The 20,727-nt window shown below is 40.1% G+C and overlaps 1 protein-coding gene across 1 annotated transcript in view; it reads right to left on the bottom strand.

Moving 5' to 3' along the window:
- Nucleotides 1–20,727, bottom strand: part of LOC127570499 (obscurin-like) — a 465,385-nt gene that overhangs the window by 125,169 nt on the left and 319,489 nt on the right. The window contains exons 64-72 of the mRNA XM_052016136.1: nt 20,307–20,718; nt 15,212–15,490; nt 13,649–13,728; nt 13,271–13,391; nt 11,247–11,444; nt 10,489–10,536; nt 4,201–4,299; nt 3,659–3,898; nt 2,020–2,035 (exon numbers count right to left, since the gene is read on the bottom strand). Of these exons, the coding sequence (XP_051872096.1) occupies nt 2,020–2,035; nt 3,659–3,898; nt 4,201–4,299; nt 10,489–10,536; nt 11,247–11,444; nt 13,271–13,391; nt 13,649–13,728; nt 15,212–15,490; nt 20,307–20,718 (1,493 nt within the window). The remainder of the gene's footprint in view (nt 1–2,019; nt 2,036–3,658; nt 3,899–4,200; nt 4,300–10,488; nt 10,537–11,246; nt 11,445–13,270; nt 13,392–13,648; nt 13,729–15,211; nt 15,491–20,306; nt 20,719–20,727) is intronic.

Raw genomic sequence — 20,727 nt, 5'->3', positions numbered from 1 at the left:
TCTAAATCCCAAAAGAATTTTCAGTGATTTAATAAAACTAACTGAACTTTGAGGACACTTCAAAGGGGAAGATTGTTGTGGGGATGGAGTCAAACACAGGTCAGAACGTGCAAATGAAAATCAAAAGACTGCATCTTCTGGAAATCTGAAATAAAAACACAAAGTGCCAGAAATCGAGCTTTGATGAAGGGTCATTGACTTGAAACACTAACTTCTCTTTCCACAGTTGCTACCTGACTTACTGAGTATTTCCAGCACTTTTAAACATAATTTACATTTTCAACTTGTCATGATTTAATATGAACTTATTATCCAGGTTTCTGGACTATTCCAATAACACAACCATGATGTACCATACTCAAGTAGAAGCTGATACTGATTTACCCAGAATTGTGTTGTGCCAGTTTAATATTTTAAATCTTCTTGTAAGTAAAGCATCAACAATTCTGTTAGCTCATATTTATTGGAGTCTTATGACTACTATAAGACTTCAATTAAAATATGAAATACTGTTAATCAGCGAATGCGACCTTTAAATCACTGAACAAGAGTTGATAAAAAGATTTTTAAATGAATTTGTGTTCCAAAAAGAACCTTGGATTTTCCATTGCTTGAATGCATATTAAAATTATGCAACTCCAAAATTCAGATGCAGAATATCATTAGTTAATAGCTTTCTTAATTTTTTTGTCAGTCTTCCTAAGAGGTTCATTTGTGGATAAGGGTAATGCATACATACAATTCATGTTACTTTTGGCCAATCAAGATCTACCGTATATTTTTTGGATTTGCCATCTATTTCACCAACAGAAACTGAGTAGACAATGCAAAGCAGTCAGGAAGGATAAACAATTTAAAATTCAGTGTTTGATTTGAGTAAAAAAAAAACAAAATGCTGGAGGAATTCAGTCGGTCAGGTAGCACCTGTGGAGGGAAATTAACGTCGACTGTCCATTTCCCTCCACAGATGGTGCCTGACCCGCTGAGTTTCTCCAGCATTTTGTTTTTTGCTCCAGATTCCAGCATTTGCAGTCTCCTGTGTCTCCTTTGATTAGAATAACATAGGCTACCAGTCTACTACAGCCAAGTTTCTCCACCTCCAAACCATTATCCTCCTTCCCTCCCCTGAAGCTGCAGACAGCTGATATGTCTCACCCTCGTGTTGCAATTTTCCTTCTATCTTGATGATACAGCAAAAATTGGGCTGTGAGCTGGGATGCACTTGATCAGATCATTATCTCAAGAAATTATCAAGGAAGCTATCACTTTAAATGAAGCAATTAAAGTGACTTTCATAAAATATAAGAACAAGATCCTATCATGTGAATTTACCTGTGCAGGAATGTTTCCATTAAAGCTTCTTTCACATTTGGGATTTCTTCTGTTACAACTTCAACTTCTTACATAAGAACAGAAATATTGTAAATTAGTTCTGCAAATATTTAATTGAAATAACAACTAATTTGTCTCTGCAGTTTACATATTGAAGCAATAGTATCTTTTGCTCTGAATTATTAATTAAAGTATCAATTAAAGTATTTAATTGGGGGAGGGGGAATTATGATGCTATTAGGCAGGAACTTGGGAGCGTGAATTGGGAACAGATGTTCTTGGGGAAGTGCACAACGGAAATGTGGAGGTTGTTCAGGGGGTGCTTGCAAGGTGTTCTGGACAGGTTTGTCCCATTGAGGCAGGGTAAGGATGGTAGAGTGAAGGAACCACGGTTGACAAGAGATGTAGAATATCTTGTCAAGAGGAAGAATGAAGCTTACCTAAGGTTTAGAAAGCATGGATCAGACAGGGCTCTGGAGAGTTACAAGGAAGCCAGGAGGGAGCTTAAGAATGGAGCTAGAAGGGGGCATGAGAAGGCCTTGGTGAGTAGGATTGAGGAAAACCCCAAGGCATTCTACACGTATGTGAAGAATAGGAGGATGACTAGAGTGAGGGTAGGACCAATCAGGGATAAAAGAAGAAACGTGCCTGGAGTCGGAAGAGGTAGGGGGGGTCCTTAATGAATACTTTGCTTCAGTATTCACTTGTGAGAGGAGACCTTGACGTTTGTGAGGATGGCGTCCAACAGGCTGATACGCTAGGGCACATCAATGTGAAGAAAGAAGATGTGCCGGAACTTTTGAAAAACACTAGGATAGATAAGTCACTGGGGCTGGACAGGCTATATCAAAGGTTTTTCAGGAAGCGAGGGAAGAGATTTCTGCACCTTTGGCGATGATCTTTGCATCCTCACTGGCCACAGGAGTAGTGCCAGATGATTGGAGGGTGGCAAATGTTGTTCCTTTGTTTAAGAAAGGGAGTAGGGATAACCCTGGGAATTACAGACCAGTGAGTCTAACTTCAGTCGTGGGCAAATTACTGGAGAAGATTCTTAGAGACAGGAGAAGCATTTGGAGAAGCATAGGCTGATTAGTGACAGTTGGCATGGCTTCGTAAAGGGCAGGTTGTGCCTCATGAGCCTGATTGAATTCTTTGATGATGTGACAAAGCACATTGATGAACATATAGTAGTGGATGTGGGGTACATATATTTTAGTAAGGCGTTTGATAAAGTTCCTCATGGAAGGCTCATTCAGAAAGTCAGGAGCCATGGGATCGAGGGAAACTTGGCTGTGTGGATTCAGAATTGGCTCGCCCATGGAAGACAGAAGGTGGTTGTAGATGGAGCATATTCTGCCTGGAGGTTAGTGACCAGTGGTGTTCCACAGGGATCTTTTCTGGGACCTTACTCTTTGTGATTTTATGTGGAAGGGTGGGTTGGTAAGTTTGCTGATTACACGAAGGTGGTGTTGTGGAAGCTTGCTGTTTGTTACAACAGGACATTGATTGAATGCAGAGCTGGGCTGAGAAATGGCAGATGCAGTTCAACCTGGATATAGAAAGGATGTGGAAACTTTAGTGAGGGTGCAGAGGAGATTTACCAGGATGCTGCCTGGATTGGAGAGTATATCTTATGAGGATAGGTTGAGTGAGCTTTTCTCTTTGGAGCGAAGGAGAATGAAAGGCGACTTGAGAAAGCTGCACAAGATGAAAAGAGGTATAGATCGAGTGGACAGTCAGAGACTTTTTCCCAGGGTGAAAATGGCTAACACAAGGGGGCATAACTTTAAGGCGATTGGAGGAAGGTATGGGGGATGTCAGAAGTAAGTTTTTTTTTATATAGAGTGGTGAGTGCGTGGAATGCACCGCTGGCAGAGGTGGTGGAGGCAGATACATTAGGGATATTTAAGAGGCTCTTCGATAGGCACATGAATGATAGAAAAATGAAGGGCTATGTGGGAGGGAAGAGTTAGATAGATCCTAGAGCAGGATAAAATGTCGGCACAACATCATGGGCCAAAGGGCTTGTACTATGTTCTATGTTCTAAATATAAATAACATGGTATTTTTTTTAAAGAATTTTCATATAAATTGTTAAACACTTGTCCCAGATCAAATTATGCGATGTATATGGCAGTAAATTGAATAAAAGGAGTGTGATTCTACAGGCCATAAGTGCATCCAGGGTAATCTGCAAGATTTGCATTTATAAAATACATTATTATTTGTAACAGAGATGAAAACAATTAAAATACAAGTTGGGAAAATAAAATATATGTTCTATTTTAAGTTTAAAAACCCCAGTTATCAGCTGCTCATGGCAAACTTTTCAATGAATGTGACTCACCATCCACAACATCCAAGTGGGCAGAACAGATTGATTGGCCAGCTTTGTTTGTAGCAATACACGTATAGGATCCAGAGTACTCCTTCCCAACATCCAACAGGATCAAACTGTGCTGCATATTTGAGCTGGCTAATGTATAACCTGGTGTATTTGGCTTAATCCAGATGACATCTTCCACTGACTCTTCTTTAAGCCATGTTATATCAGGTATTGGAGATCCTGCAAAAAAAAATGTCATTGGCAATCTGAGTACTTAAATTACATCTGATGATTTTCAGGAGAGAGCCTTGCAAAATTATTCTGTATATCACAGGGTTGCTGCATGTGAATCACAACAATAGGAGGTGTGTGAGAATGATTGTGTAAATGGAAATCCTCCTTCTCTTGTGAGTCCAGGAACCTTACCATGGCAGCATATTTGAGAATATTGTCTTGGGCATTAATAATTGGTAATATGTATTATAGACATAAACCTGCCAATACACAGTTTTTTCAAAAAGCACATTATATACACATCATACCTTCCACCCTGACAGTTAAGGTAATACTTGCTCCTTTTCTTACGCTCCTGCTTGTGAAACGTTCCAGAAACCTTGGTGGAATCAGCTTCTCTGGTTTTCCTGGGTACATAAGAACGTAAGAAAGTAAGAAATAGGAATAAGTCATTTGGCCCATCACAGCTGCTCATTCAATAAGATAGTGACATACGTTACCTCATTGTCATATTATATATGACAATAAACTCAACTTTGACTTTCCTGCATAGCCAATATTCCTTGATTCCCTTAATATCTAAAAACCTCTTAATCTGTCTTGAATATACTGTTACTGAGTCTCCACAGCCTCTTAGGCAGAAAATTCAAAAGATTAGCAAGCTTGTGGGTCAAGAAATTTCTTCTCCTCTCCTGAAAAGCCAGTCCCTTACTTTGAGACTGTGACCAATGCTACCCTAGCCAAGAAGTGGTGCAAATAATTTTGTATGTGTCTTGAGATCACCCCTCATTCTTCCAAATTCTAGTGAATGGGCCCAGTCTGCTTATAGGTTCCTCATAGGACAATGCCTCAAGTCCAAGGAATCAATCTGTTCATCCACTGCACTCCTTCTATGCTTCCTCAGGCAGGTAGACCAAAACTGTGTTCAATATTTCAGATGTAGTCTCACCTCTCTCATAGGTATATGCATAGCTAAAGAGCAGCAATCAAAAAATAATTGGTACTAGGTGCTAAATGCCACCAAGAGTATCTATTCTTGTTGTCACTAAACAAGCAACTAATATATTCATTGTTGTTTTCATTATGAATGCAAAATGAACATTAAAAATAATTTGGCCAATCAGACTATTTATTGCAACTCCAAAATATAAAACTCAAATGCTGAATTACCCAACAAACACTCTGCTGGAGGAACCCAGTGGGTTGAACAACATCTGTGGCAATGGAGGGTGGGGGGAGGAATTGTCGACATTTTGGGTCAAAACCCTGCATCAGACAAACAATCCACGGGAGGAATTCAGTGTACTGAGCAGCATCTATGGAGGGAAAGGAATTGACTGCGTTTTGGGTTGAAAGCTTGCATCACTGATCTTACTGACCTATACTAACTTACTGATCAATATCATTCTGTAACCTAAGACTATCCTCTTCACTATCGACAACACCATCAATTTTTGGTCACTCTGCAAACTTACTAATCATACCTCCCATATTAACATTCAAATAATTAAAAACAAAACAAACAACAAGGATCCCAGCACCAATCCCTGCGGCACACCACTGGTCACAGGTTTCTAATCACAAAAGCAATCCTCTATCATTACTCTGCTTCCTATTACGAAGACAACTTTGGATACAATTTGCCAACGCCTTGGATATCATGGCTTCTAACCTTTTGGACCAGCTTTTCATGTAAGACCTTGTCAAAGGCTCCATGTAGACTTTATCAAGCTCATCAATATATTTTATTCTTTTTAAAAAAATCTCATTCAAATCATTCAGACGAGACCTCCCATCAACAAAGCTATGCTGTCTAACCCAGATCAGCCCTTGCTTTTCCTACTGTAGATTCATCCTGTCCTACAGTACCTTTTCAGCCCACAATGTCTATGTTGACCATGATGCCAAATTAAACTAACCCTATCTGCCGGCATATAATTCACATCCATCCATTCCCTGGCATGTTCATGTGCCCATCCAAATGCCTCTGTAATGTCACTTTTGTATCTGCTTTCACATTCCCTCCATCCCTGCCCCATTTCCCAGCAGCACGTTCCAGGCAACTACCATTCTCTGTGTAAAGAAAAATTACCTCGCACATCTCCTTTAAACTTTCCTGTTTCACCTTAAAACTATGCCCTTTAGTATTTGATGTTTCCACCCTGGGAAAAAGACTCTTTCTTCACTATCTATGCCTCTTATAATGTTATAAACTTCTGTCGGGTCTCCCCTCAGCCTCCAATACTCCAGGAAAACAATCCAAGTTTGTCAACCTCTCCTCATAACTAATCGTCTCTAATCCAGACAATATCCTGCTGATCTCTTCTACACCCTCTCCAAATCTTCTCACATCCTTCCTGTATGGAGTGACTAAATGTGGCCTCACCAAAGTTTTATATAGCTGCAACATGACTCCCTGATTTTTATATTCAATGCTCTGACCAGGAAGGCAAGCATGCCATATGCCTTCTTTCCCACACTATCTAGTAGTTTTTCCACTTTCAAGATCCCTCTGTACTTCAATGGTCCTAAGGTTCTGTTACTTACTGTATACTTGCCCCTTACATTTGACCTCCCACAGTGCAACACCTCATACTTGTCTGGATTAAACTCCTTCTGCCATTTCTCGGTCCACATTCCGAACTGGTCTATTTCGTCCTGTGTGCTTTGACAATCTTCTTCCACTAATTTTTGTGTCATCTGAAAAGCTAGTAATCAGCTCATCTACATTTGCATACAAATCATTGATATGTATCACTATACGCTGTTACGGACTTGGTGAATGTCCTTTTAAGATAGAGCTAGTAGTGGTGTGTGTGTGTGTGTGTGTGTGTGTGTGTGTGTGTGTGTATGTGTGTATGTGTGTGTGTGTGTGTGTGTGTGTGTGTGTGTGTCGCGTGCTTATGTTAACAGAAGATAAAGGATGTAATGACGTTGTTGAAGAAGTCAGTCAGAGAGAGAGAGAGAGAGAGAGAGAGAGAGAGAGAGAGAGAGAGAGAGAGAGAGAGAGAGAGAGAGAGAGAGAGAGAGAGAGAGAGAGAGAGAGAGAGAGAGAGAGAAGGGAGAGAGACACCAGCCTGCCAGTTTCTCTATCGATGGATGAGAAACAATAACTGCGTCTGTTACTACAATCCACGTATGGAAATTGGGAGTAATCCGGTGGAGTTCACTTTGTTGCTGACCTGTAGAGGGAAACAGGTATTTGCGTGGATGACAACGATACGGATGTCTTTCGGGGTGAGGAAGTCACTACCGAGTAAACACTGAGGTGTCATTTGGGTTCCATCGTGGAACACTTGGATTTCGTAATTACTCTCTCTATCTTCTCTACTTCTACGTCTTATCTTCAGACAACAGTGGTTGTTGAAGGAGCCTTTGCTCATGTTTCACCTTACTGCTTGCTGAACTGAACTTTAAGAACCATTCCTGAACTTGGAGTTTAGGACTTTGCCACACACACATACGACAAGTTTAGTTTTTGGGGTTAATGTTCAAAGTTTAACATTTTTACTTCTAACATTCTAACATTTTTACTTTTATTTTTCTTATTATCATAAGTAGTTATTAATAAAGTAGTTTTTAACACTTATCACATGACTCGGAGTGTTTCTTTTGTTGCTGGTTCGTAACAATGCATCATTATACGTATCACTATCTTTAATAAGCCCATGTTTTCCCATATGGGAGTAAATCCTATCCCTAAGGATCCTCTCCAAAAGCTTCCCTACCACTGACATAAGGCTCACCGGCCTATAATTTGCCGAATCATCCCTACTGCCCTTCTTAAAAAAAAGAAAACACATTGACCACTCTTCACCCCCCGAGACCTCGCCTGTGGTTAGAGAGCATACAAAGAACTCTGTCAAGGCCCCAACAATCTCCTCTCAATACCCTGGGATAGATCCCATCGGGGTCTGCAGACTTATCCACAATGTTCTTCAAGAGACCCAATCCTTCCTCCTTCTTGATATCAACATGCCCGACAACATTTGCATACCCCACACTGAACTCACTATCCTCCATGTCCTTCTTGGTAAATACCGATGCAAGTACTCATTTAATAGCATGCCCACTTCCTCTGGCACTATCCTGTTTTTAATGCATGTATAAAATGCCTCAGGATTTCTCTTAATCCTACTCGCCAAGGACATTTCATGGTGTCTTTTGGCCCTCCTGATTCCCTGCTTGAGTTCTTTCCTGCTTTCTCTATATTCCTTAAGGGCCTTGACTGATTTCAGGTTCCTGAACCTTACATATGCTTCCTTTCTCTTTTTGATAATATCTTTATAATATTTCTCATAATCTGAAGTTTCCAAACCTTCCCATCCTTGTCTTTCTTCCTTACTAGAACATACAGGACCTGAATTCTGATCAGCTGGTCTTTAAACAAGTCCCACATGTCAGATGTGGACTTGCACAATAACAGCTGCTCCTAATTTACTCTCCCCAGCTCCTACCTAATAATGGAGACATTAATGGATAATGTCTCCATTATAATCAATAATGGATTGAGGGATCAATTTGTCGAGCACCTTCACTCCATCTGCCATACCAGCTGGGATCTCCTGGTGGCCAGTCATTTTAATTCCACTTCCTATTCCCACACTGACATGTCTGTCCATGGGCTCCTCTACTGCCAAATTGAGACTAGATGCAGATTAGAGGAGCAGCATCTCATATTCCGCCATGGTAGTCTCCAACCTGATGGCATAAATATCGATTTCTCTAACTTCTGGTAATCACTCCCGTCCCTTCCTTTTTTTTTCCTTTATCCCACTGGCCCCATCACTCCATCTCTTTCCCCTCTCCCAAATCTTCGGATGCATCTAACAAATCCAGCCTCATCTGAGCCTCTTGTGCTAAGAAAGTCTGTTGCTTTTACATCTTTCCATAACCTGCCAACATATCTGTTCCTCTATCTCCCAGTGGCTATTGGGAGGCTTATATTTAAACCCCATCATAGTGATAACATCTTTCTTACTTCTGAGCCTCACCAAATTGCCTCAGTGAATGAGCCCTCCAGTATGTCCTCCCGATCGCAGCTGTTACATACTTACTGATCAGTATTGCAACTCCCCACCTCTTTTACATCTCTCTATCACATTAAGCTGCAAGTCCTGCCCCTCTCTCAACCAAGTCTCTGTAACAGCCACAACATCATTGCTCCATGCACTAATCCAAGCTTTCAGTTCATCTGCTTTACCTAGAAAACCTGCATTAAAATAAGCACACTTTAGCCCGTCAGTCTAATCCCCTGCCACGCGAGTTTCAATGCTCTTCAGTGGCACTAGGAAATTTCCCTGCCAGTATATTGGTGCCTGTCCTTCTTGTACAGGTCCCACCTGCCCTGGGAGAGAGCCTAATGATTCATGTGCAACACACACAAAAAGTGCTGGAGGAACTCAGCAGGACAGGCAGCATCTATGGAGGGAAATAAACAGCTGACATTTCGGGATGAGGACCTTCATCAGGACTGGAGTGATGGAGGGCATGTGAAGTGTCATGGACATAGATGGGAAGGGACTGGACCAAGGGGGACAAAATGGAGTCAAGATATGAGGACACGAGTTCAGTGGGGCAGGAACAGGCAGAAACAATTGGCCTACTGGGGCAGTTGGGTTTGTGGATCTTTGGAAGGAGGTAGAAACAGGCAGTGTGGGGTAGGAGAACTATGAGGATGGATGCTTTAGAGGGGGGATCTCTGGAGGTGATGAGGTCAGTGATAGTGTGGGAGACAATGGCCTGATGCTCCTTGGTAGGGTCAAGGTGGAGGGATAAGAGGAGGTGTCTGAGAGTTGAGGTCCGGCCTCGGCCATGTAAAGGTCAGTCCGCCAGACTACAACAGCACCATCCTTGACGGGTCTTGACCAAAAATGTTGATTGTTTATTTCTCTCCTTAGATGCTGCCTGACCTGATGAGTTCCTCCAGCAATTTTTGTGTGCGTTGCTCCAGATTCCAGCATCCGCAGAATCTTGTGTCTCTTAATGATTCATGTACCTGAAACTCGCTCCCCTGCACCAGCTCCTTAGCCACACATTCAACTGTACTATTTTCACTTTCAGTTACCTGTATCTTGTTTATACTCAACTCTCCTAGTGATATTTTGCCATAATTCTATATTTATATATGTCTTTTTCAAAGGTACACCTTAACATAGCTTTAATTACTATGAGTGGGAGGGTTGTCTTTCTTCTAAACATCAGAACTCGGTCACACTCTTTTCACTCATGTTACACAATGCTGAATTAATTTTTAACCATTTTGCCTGCCATGGTTTAAATATTGTGTTTGTTTCTTTAAAGCGTCAATAGAAGTGTATATCGTTGTTACTGAGTCATAGAGTTGTATGGCATAGAAATAAGGCTAACCGTGTCAATGCTGACCTTTTTGCTCATCAACATCAATCCGACCTGCCTGTATGAGGGCTGTATCCTTCTAGTCTAGACTATTTAAATGTCTGTCAAAATGCCCCTTAAATGTAGTAGTTGTATCTGATTCTACCACCTCCTCTGGCAGTGTGTTCCAAATATCAACCAATCAAGTCTGTGTACAAATCTTAGCCTTAAGATCCCTTGTCAGACAATTTCCATTTTACCTGTTGATTTTTCTTCAGGCTCATATTTACCAATCTCTTCTTCTGGGCCTGAAACATAATTTAAGTACATATAATTGAGCCACTTTTCTGTAGATAACTGCCTTGCATGCAGCAATAATGCTCCTACAGAACACTATATTTAATGTAAGCCAAGCAAGCAATCTTCCATCTAAATGATCAGCTTCAAGAGATTTCTGAAAGGCTTGACATTAACGGGATTCACATAGTAAGAATGGAGCAGCTGGGTTGGTGTTAAAATGGCAACTGAGTTTTTAGTTTGTATATTCCAGACATGATTGTCCATGCTATCACATTAACACTTGTGTTTTTGGTAATGCTGAAGCAGCCCACTGTAGGCTATTACTAATATTTATAATATTTAACATGCAATTCAAACCAAACTCAATTTTAAATACTGATGGAAGCAAATATGCCCAACATTTGGAGTAACAAACAATCTGCTGAAGGAACTCAGCAAGTCGAGCAGCATCTGTGGGAGGAAAGGGATTGTCAATATTCCGGGTTGAAACCCTGCAAAATCTGAAACGTCAACAATCCAATTCCTTTCCTCACATAGATGCTGCTCAACCCTCTGAGTTCCTTTAGCAGATTATTTGTTTCTCCAGATTCCAGCATATGCAGTCTCCTGTGTTGCCTGTGTGCCCAATATTTGAACTGCCAGTGAAAGCAGGTTGTAAACAGTACCCCTGCATATTTCACTAGTGACAAAAGACTGGAAATAAAAGCATTCTGCTTACTTTGAACATGTACGATAGCAGACGTATAGGCTGAGCCTGATGAATTGCTGATGTATGCTGCATATTCACCACCAGCTTCTCTTGTAACATTGAGAATTTCCAGTGAATGATCTCCTTGATCATCAGTCATCAGAATTTCATCTGTGGCACGCAGAGGGATTCCATTTTTAAACCAATAAACACGAGGGATTGGGTAACCTAATAAAGAGCAAAATTACATTAGAGAAAATCATTTTAAAAAGCGACAAGCATAAGAACAATTAACCCATCCAAGCTGTGCCTCTTCTTTTGACTTACTTTTGGATATAAACCATTCTATCTAATTCCTACAACCTTAGACATAACTTATGTAGACATTCTGACTAATCGCTTTTATGAATGCTAAAGTCAGATTTTGATTGATCCTTCTTAGGATATTCTTCTTGTATAAAATCTAGGCTGTGAATACAATATTAAGGGAGTGCTACATTGTTGGAGATGTCATGATTTAAATGAGACACTAAACAGATCCTAAACCATCCCAATCCTGACAAATAATTCCCCATTTTGAGGATGACATCAACCATCAGAAATAGATGCAGAAATAGGTAATTCAAATACTCATATTGTTATATAATTCAATAAGATCATGGCTGATCTTTTACCTCAGTGCCACTTTCCTGAAAATTATCTTATTCCCTACAAATTTATTGATTTAATGAATCTATGATGACTGAGCCTTCGCAGTGCTCTTGGATAAAGAATTCCAGAGACTGATAGCCTCTGGGTGAAAAGATTTCTTCTGATCTTTGTTCTGAATGGCCAATCTCTCATTTTGGCACTGTGAGCCTGGTTCAAGACACTCCAGCCAAGGGAAGCATTGCCGATCGATCCCTTTAAGAATTTTGTATGATGCAACAAAATTACTTCTGATTTTTCTCACTCAAGAGAGTATAGGTCCAGTCTACTTAATTTCTCCTCGTACAGTAAACCTGCTGCTCTCCCTTTATCACAATCATATTTCAATCAAAAGAAATAAGTGGTGGAATCCAATTCCACCACTTATTTCCCTGTAACCTACTCGCTCATACATGCCTATTAACACCACTCCGATTCTCCCACCATCAACCTAGACTAGGGGCAATTTACAATAGCGTTTCAATTTCTTAAGAAACAAATGTCAACATACTATTTTACTTCCTAATTTCATGCTGTACCCCTTTGTAAATTTTCAGTGATTCATGTCCAAGGACACCCAGGTCACTCTGAACACCATCATTTCTCAAACTGTTATAACTTAAAAGTTATTTTTTTCTATACCAAAGGGTAGGACCTCATACTTTTCCACATTGCATTCCATTTTCCATGTCCTTCATTTGACCTGTCCATAGCTCCCTAAAATCTCTCTACATCCACACTGCCACTTAGGTTTGTGTCATCAGTAAACTTTAATATATAATGTTTGATCCCTTCATTTTAATCATTGACATGGACTATGAACAGCTGGGGCTGCAGTACTAGTTTCTATGGCACCCCACTAGTCACTGAATCTCAACCTAGAAATAATTAATTTTATCCTTCTCTGCTTTCTGTCCATTAACCAATCCTCATCCATGCCAGTATATTACTCTCAATAATTTTGTTTAATATTCTCTAGTATGCCAACTTATCAAAGAACTTCTAAAAATCCAAATATACGTCAATAATTTCACCCTTACCTACATTGCTAGCTACAACCTAAAAATCTAAATGGTTTGTCAAATATGATTTCCCTTTCATAAATCCACAGTCCCTGCCCAACGCTATTATTATTTTCTGTTACCATTTCATTAATAATTCATTCTAGCATTTTCCCTATTACTGATGTCAGAGAATAAAAAACATGTCAATGGTATTTCTCATCTCCATGGAGAACATTCAATGTTTTGATGATTTATTCACAAGTTGATCATAAGCTGAGAGAAGACCCACGCAAATATATACTCTGATTCCAACACTCCCTGAAAGTCACAAAGAAGTAATTATATTGTGATAATTATTAATACCTTTAACTTTAATCTGCAATTTTATGATTGGAGCTCCAACAGTAACAAAGGTATCATGAAGCTCTTCTACAATCTGAGGCAGCTGTTCTTCTTCAGCCTGTGATTCCACACCTTCCAAATTCTGCTCACTGATTTAGAAAAAAAATCAAAACAATTTATCTTCAAGGATCAGAAACTGAAATTATACCATATTAGGCTACATCATGAAACAAGAGAGAAAATATGCTCTCACTTGTGGAAAAAAACAACTTTGAAAAGGCTTCAGAATACCTCGACAAAAGGATTTTGCAAATTTACATAAATTCACAACTTCTATTAAGACTATATTTGATTACAATCTTTGAGTCTATTAGATACAGAAGTAATAGTGTGCAATACTAACCGTGTGAGAGAAGCTTGGGCACTGACATAGGAAGATGTCTCAGTGGCTTCTGCTGTGTCGTAGTCTGAGCTAATAACTGAAGTAAAGAATTAAAATCATGGTAAACAAATGGCTAACTATCACTTATTAAAAAAAGCAACATTGGATTTTTAAGGTTTTCACTATATTTAAGAAAATACATATGCACTGTATTTCTGCACTAAATGTTTATGCCACTGAATGCTTCAACCAGCGACAAAATTTAATTTAACATTAGCAATAGCGAACAGGAAGCACATTCATCTGCAGAAGAGTGAAATCTTACATAGATGACACTAAGAAAGAGGTTACCTGATCCTAGGCCTCAACTTCACTTTCCTGCCTGATCTCCATAACCTTGAATATACTTACTAAGCAGCCCCCTGCCGTGAAGATTCACAAATGTCTGAGAGAAAAGATTCCTCCACAACTCAACCTTATCTGGCAGAATCTGTATCTCTAGTTTTTGACTACACTGCTAAACTATTTTCGAATATGCGCAAGAGGAAAACAAAAGAACTTTCATAAAAATATGCATCATAAAAATGTAGCAATATTCAGGGTTTGGAGAGCTAAGCAATAAAGCACTACCTAAATTGTGATTTTGTGAATTCCACAATATTAGACCTTTGCCGCATTTTTTTAAGCCCAAGCCATTAGTGCCAAGTGCACTCTGCTCACTCCCTCATTCACTGACTCTCAGGGGCACACACATTCTCTGTTCTAGATGTCCAGTCAGAAAAATAGGGACAGTGATGGTTTAGTGATACTGGTGGTAGCACAGAAGGGAATGTGTGGAAGAACCAGTACACAAGGTCCTGTCAGTAGCCATGAGAAAGTGGGAAAAGTAGTGGGCATGGTGTACTACTTGCATGGTTTTTTGAGAGTTAGCATGTCCCACCAGTTAGTAACAATGAATATGCCAGAGGGAACTGCTTCCAGAGTTAGAATAGGGTCGCGCACAGGGTGCAACTCCCTCAGTAAGGTGTCAGAGGGAAGTCTGCTTAATGTGGGCTATTAGTGCCAAGTGACATCCCGGTCCTTGCTAAATAATGATAACTGGTTATCGAGGAGGAGCAGCAGTCAGATTTATCAACAGGAGCCACAAATCAACACCATTATTATTTTATTCCTACTTCCTGTGTTTTGCCTGCTAACCGATAAACTTAAAATAGTTTAATTTGGCTGTTAACATATAAACTTACATAGCCTATATTTTAGCATTGCCTCGATATAGTTAAAATAAAAAGGTTACTCTGTGTAAGTAAATTCACAATAACCATTAAAAATTTGAATGGCCAATTTGAAATTGTTTCAAGCAAATGGCATAAACATGAGTTTTCATATTAACATGCCTCAATTAAACAGTGTAGATAATGGCCCAAATCTAAATAATTAAAACAAATAAATTCTACAAAATTAAAATGTTGCCAAACTTTTAAAAATATACATATTGGAGTTTTCAAATGGAATGTCATATACTTACTTAGCTTACATCATTTATATTAAATTTATTACTCTGTTGTAGTCTTCACACTTACCATCGACTCTTAGTTCAGCCTTTGTTGATGCAACGCCAATGTAGTTTTCTGCCACACATCTATATACTCCCATATCGCTCAGACTTACAGATGTTAAGATAAGTTGATGACACCCATCTTGATCTTCATTGATCATGTAGTGGTCATTCTCCTCGATCAGCTTTCCATCCTTAAACCATTGAACCACTGGAGGTGGATATCCAGTTACCATGCAATCAAAACTAACAGGGTAGCCTTCCTGAACATCCTGGTTCTGGAGCTCAGATACAACATGGGGTGCTTTATGTGGCAGAAGAAAGCAGCAAAATAAATAATGCTTTAATGTCACAAATATGCTTTCCTGGAAAGGTACTAAGAGCTGACAGCTTATTGAAAAGATGAATGCTCAAAGAATTTTTAAACCTCAGTTATTTAAACCCAATCCTTTGCTTTTTCTCCGGGTTTCATTTTTTCATTTATTTCCAAACTTCTCTCTTAAAGGCTGTTAGGGATCCTCCGTGCATCACCACTTTTGATAGTTTATAGTAATAGATTGAGTTGCATCAACCTATACTCACTGGAGTTTGGAAGAACGTAAGGTAATCTCAAATAGACGTATGTGATTGAACAAAGTATTGACAAGGTAGATCCTGGGAGTCTGCTTCCACTAAAAGGACAATTTAAAACTGGGCAATAAACTGGGAGTTTTAAACCTTTAAAGATCTCTGTCTCAGCAAGCTATGTATGCCTAATTTTTCAGAACTAAGGAATTAGGGACTATGGAGAAAGGCCAGGAAGGTGGACTCGAAATGTAGAATCAGCCATGATCTTATTGAATGTGGGAACACACGGCCAACTTCTTACATCCTTCTATTTTACATAGAACACAGAACAGTACAACATAGGAACAGGCCCTTTAGACCACCATGTCTGTACTGACCATGATGCCAATTTAAACTAACCCCATCTGCCTGCACGTGGTCTACATCCCTCTATTCCCTCCTTGTTCATGTGTCTGTCTGCTTCTTAAACGTTGCTATCGTATCTGCTTCCACCACCTCCCCATGCTCCATGCACCTACCAGTCTCTGTGTAAAAAAAACTTGCCTTGCAAATCTTTAAACTTTCTACTTCTCACCTTAAACCTATGCCTTCTAGTACTTAATATTTCAACCCTGGGAGAAAGATTCTTACCGTCTACCCTATCTCTGCCTCTCATAATTTTATATACTTCTAACAGGTTGCCCCTCAGCCTCCGACAATCTAGAGAAAACAATCCAAGTCTGTCCAACCTCTCCTTATAGGGAATACACTCCAATCCAGACAACATCCTGGTGAAGGTCTTCTGCACCCTCTCCAAAGCCTCCACATCCTACCTATAATGTTGTGACCAGAAATGCACACTATACTCTAAATGTGGCCCAACCAAAGTCTTATACAGCTACAACATGACTTGGCAAATTTTATACTCAATTCCCCAACCACTGAAGACAAGCATACCCTATACCTTCTTTACCACCCTATCCACTTGTGTTGCCACTTTCAGGGAGCTAAGGACTTGCACCTCAAGACCCTGCTGTACATCAGTGGAGTCATACAGCACAGAAACAGGTCTTTCGGTTCAACTGGTTCATGCTGACCAAGATACCCCATTTCCCAGCATTTGGCCCATAACCTTCGAAAACTTTCCAATCCATGTTCCTGTCCAACTGTCTTTTAAAAGTTGTTATTGTACTTGCCTCAGCCACTTCCTCTGGCAGCTCATTCCACATACATACTAACTTTTGTGCAGAAAAGTTGCCCATCAAGTTCCTATTAAATCTTTTACCTCTCACCTTAAACTTATGCTCTCTAATTCTTGATTCACCAACCCTGGGAAAAGACTGAGTGTATTCACCCAATCTATGCCCCTCATGATTTTATGCACCTCTATAAGATCACCCCTCAGTCTCCTACGCTCCAAGGAATAAACTCCTAGCCTGTCCAACCTCTCCCTATAACTCAGTCCCTCAAGTTCTGGCAACATTCTTGTAAATCTTTGCTGCGATCTTTCCAGTTTAATAACATCTTTCCTATGGCAGGGCAAGCAAAACTGAACACAATACTCCAAGTGCAGCCTCACCAGCATCCTGCACAACCACAATGCTCCTAAAGGTACTGCCATTTTTGTGTACACATTTGTTGCATTTGACCTCCCTAAATGCATCACCTCACACTTGTCCAGAGTAAACTCTATCTGCTATTTCCCTGCCAGCCTATCCAACTGACCTATCTCCTGCTGTATTATTTGACGACCTTCTTCGCTATAAACAGCTTGAATTTTTGTGTTTTTGAAGGGTTTCAAACATCCACTAGTTTCGCTGGAGAAATAATGTTCCAAATATGCTGGAGTATGACAATGCCCAGGTTCAACAGGTGGCTCTGCCAGAGGTGCCTACAAGGTAAGATTTAACTTGATATTCTGGGAGTTGAAGTAATGTTCTAGATTGCATAAGAATCAATTGCACAAATAATGGATCTGCTCCTGAAAATGGATACACCCTTTTTTAAAATTCAGCTCTGTCTAACATCAGAGTCCTAAAGCAGATGTTAGCATATTAAAGTACTTAATGCTTGCTTTAGGCAGGCATTGTAGGCATATGGAATTTGATCGGCAGCGTACATACAGGAATATAAGATCATTCCTGGAGATTTATCCTACTCCTAGATTTCCTCCTACTCTAACCACACACCAACCATCCATCATCTGTTTTAGGCTCAACAGCGAGTGGAACAGACATTGATTTACTCCATGCTCTTTTTAACACCTTTCACACTTAGTTTTTCTGTAGCTTGATGTGTTATTTTTATTGCTCTATTCTTTCCACTTTTATAAGATCCCCTTTCATATCATTAATGACAACTATAGAACATAGAACACTATAGCACAGTACAGGCCCTCCGGCCCACAGTGCTGTGCCGACATTTTATCCTGCTCTAAGATCTAGCTAACCCTTCACACCCACATAGCCCCCTATTTTTCTATCATTCATGTGTCTATCTAAGAGTTTCTTAAATCTCCCTAATGTATCTGCCCCCACAACCTCTGCTGGCAGTGTGTTCCATGCACACATCACCCTGTGTAAAAAAACTTGCCTCTGACATCCCCCTTATACCTTCTTCCAATCACCTTAAGATTATGTCCCCTCGTGTTAGCCACTGTCACCCTGGGAAAAAGTCTCTGACTGTCCACTCGATCTATGCCTCTTATCATCTTGTACACCTCTATCAAATCACCTCTCATCCTCCTTCTCTCCAAAGAGAAAAGCCCTAGCTTGCTCAACCTATCCTCATGCTCTTCAATCCAGGAAACATCCTGGTAAATCTCCTCTGCACCGTCTCTAAAGCTTCCACATCCTTTCTATAATGTGGTGACCAGAACTGAATACAATACTCCAAGTGTGGTCTGACCAGAGTTCTATAGAGCTGCAACATCACCTCGCGGCTCTTGAACTCAACCCCGACTAATGAAGGCCAACCCTCCATACGCCTTCTTAACAACCGTATGGACCTGTGTGGCAACCATGAGGGATCTATGGACGTGGACCCCAGGATTCTGTTCCTCCACACTGCTAAGAGTCCTGCCATTAACCTTGTATTCTGCCTTCAAATTTTATCTTCCAAAGTGTATCACTTCACACTTATCCGGGTTGAACTCCATCTGCCACTTCTCAGTCCAGCTCTGCATTCTATCAATATCCTGTTGTAATCTACAGCAACCTTCTACACTATCCACAACACCACCAACCTTCATGTCATCAGCAAACTTACTAACCCACCCTTCCACATCCTCATCTAAATCATTTATAAAAATCACAAAGAGCAGGGGTCCCAGAACAGATCCCTGCAGAACACCACTGGTATCCGACCTCCAGGCAGAATATGCTCCTTCTATGGGCGTGCCAATTCTGAATCCACACAGCCAAGTTTCCCTGGATCCCATTCCTCCTGACTTTCTGAATGAGCCTTCCATGAGGAACCTTATCAAACGTCTTACTAAAATCCATGTACACCACATCCACTGCTCTACATTCATCATTGTCTTTGTCACATCCTCAAAGAATTCAATCAGACTCATGAGGCATGACCTGCCCCTCACAAAGCCATTCTGACTGTCCCTAATCAGCCTATGCTTCTCTAAATGCCCATAAATCCTGTCTCTAAGAATCTTCTCCAGTAATTTGCCCACCACTGAAGTAAGACTCAATGGTCTGTAATTCCCAGGGTTATCCCTACTCCCTTTCGTAAACAAAGGAACAACATTTGCCACCCTCCAAAGTTTTTCACTGTACCTTGGTACAAGTGACAATAATAAACCAATACCAATACCAATCTAGCACTACTCCTGTGGCTAGTGAGGACACAAAGATCGTCGCCAAAGGCGCAGCAATCTCTTCCCTAGCTTCCCCTAATAACCTTGGTTATATCCCGTCCAGCCCCAGTGACTTATCTATCCTAATAGCTTCTATCAAGTAAAAAACCTTTTGACTATATTGAATGATAGATATTTCTTTGTAGTCCTATTTGTACTCACAAATAAATTAATCCATTGTTTACATCATTCACACATTGTTTAGAATACTTTGATAGCCAAGACTATGCTGACTTTTCTACTCTCTTCATACATAAATATTACATGTAGATAATAAAATGCACAATAGTTGTTGTAGCCATTATTTTCCTGGAATATCTTAATTTCTAGTACAGGCGACCCCTGCATTACAGTTTTTTGGGTTGTGGAAATTCACCCTTACAGAATTCACAAATCAAAACCCAAAAATTTGAGATACGGAATAAAATTCACTCTCATGGAATTTATGTGAAAAAAAGTAAATAAATCAACATAATTTTTATTTCAATTCCTGTTTCTTGACACATGATCAGATGATGTGGATTCATGCTACAGAAAACCATGACATGGACCATTTTCCAGGAACGCAACCACCACCCTGCCCCCCACCATAACCCAGGGGTCGCCTGTATAATTTAAGCAAATAATGAATTAAATGCTGTACTTTTCGAATGTGAAAGAACCCATAAAGGTTTTGAAACAAACAAAGATCAGGAGTAGAACATACCAGATTCAACTTGTAGTCCCTCTTGTGTGGGTGTATGGTCTTCTCCAAATGCGACAGGGGGGTGTGAAACCTTCTTAATCCGTATTTCAACCCTATTATTGTCTTGGCAAATGTCAATTTGAACAGGAATTCCCTGGCCGATAAATATCTCCTTAAATCTGTCTGCAGCCACTTCTGCTTCAGTCAAGGTATCAAACTTAATATAAATATAATTTTCATCCTCATGGTAGGTCTGTCTGTCCAAGATTTCTTCATCTCCTTCATCAGCACTAACAAAGAATTCTTCATCCACATCAGAAATTTCAAAAGATAGTTTTGAATGCAAAAGTCTGTGAAGTCGTTTACCTGCTCTGCGAAAAGCATCATCAACTTCACTTCCTGAAGAACTTTCTGGTTCACTATCAGTGCTGTACTTTATACC

The sequence above is a fragment of the Pristis pectinata genome, chromosome 5 (genome assembly GCF_009764475.1).
Source record: "Pristis pectinata isolate sPriPec2 chromosome 5, sPriPec2.1.pri, whole genome shotgun sequence".
Classification (NCBI taxonomy): Eukaryota; Metazoa; Chordata; class Chondrichthyes; order Rhinopristiformes; family Pristidae; genus Pristis; species Pristis pectinata.
The sequence above is the reverse complement of the archived record's forward strand: the minus strand, read 5'-3'. Positions and strand labels throughout refer to the sequence as shown.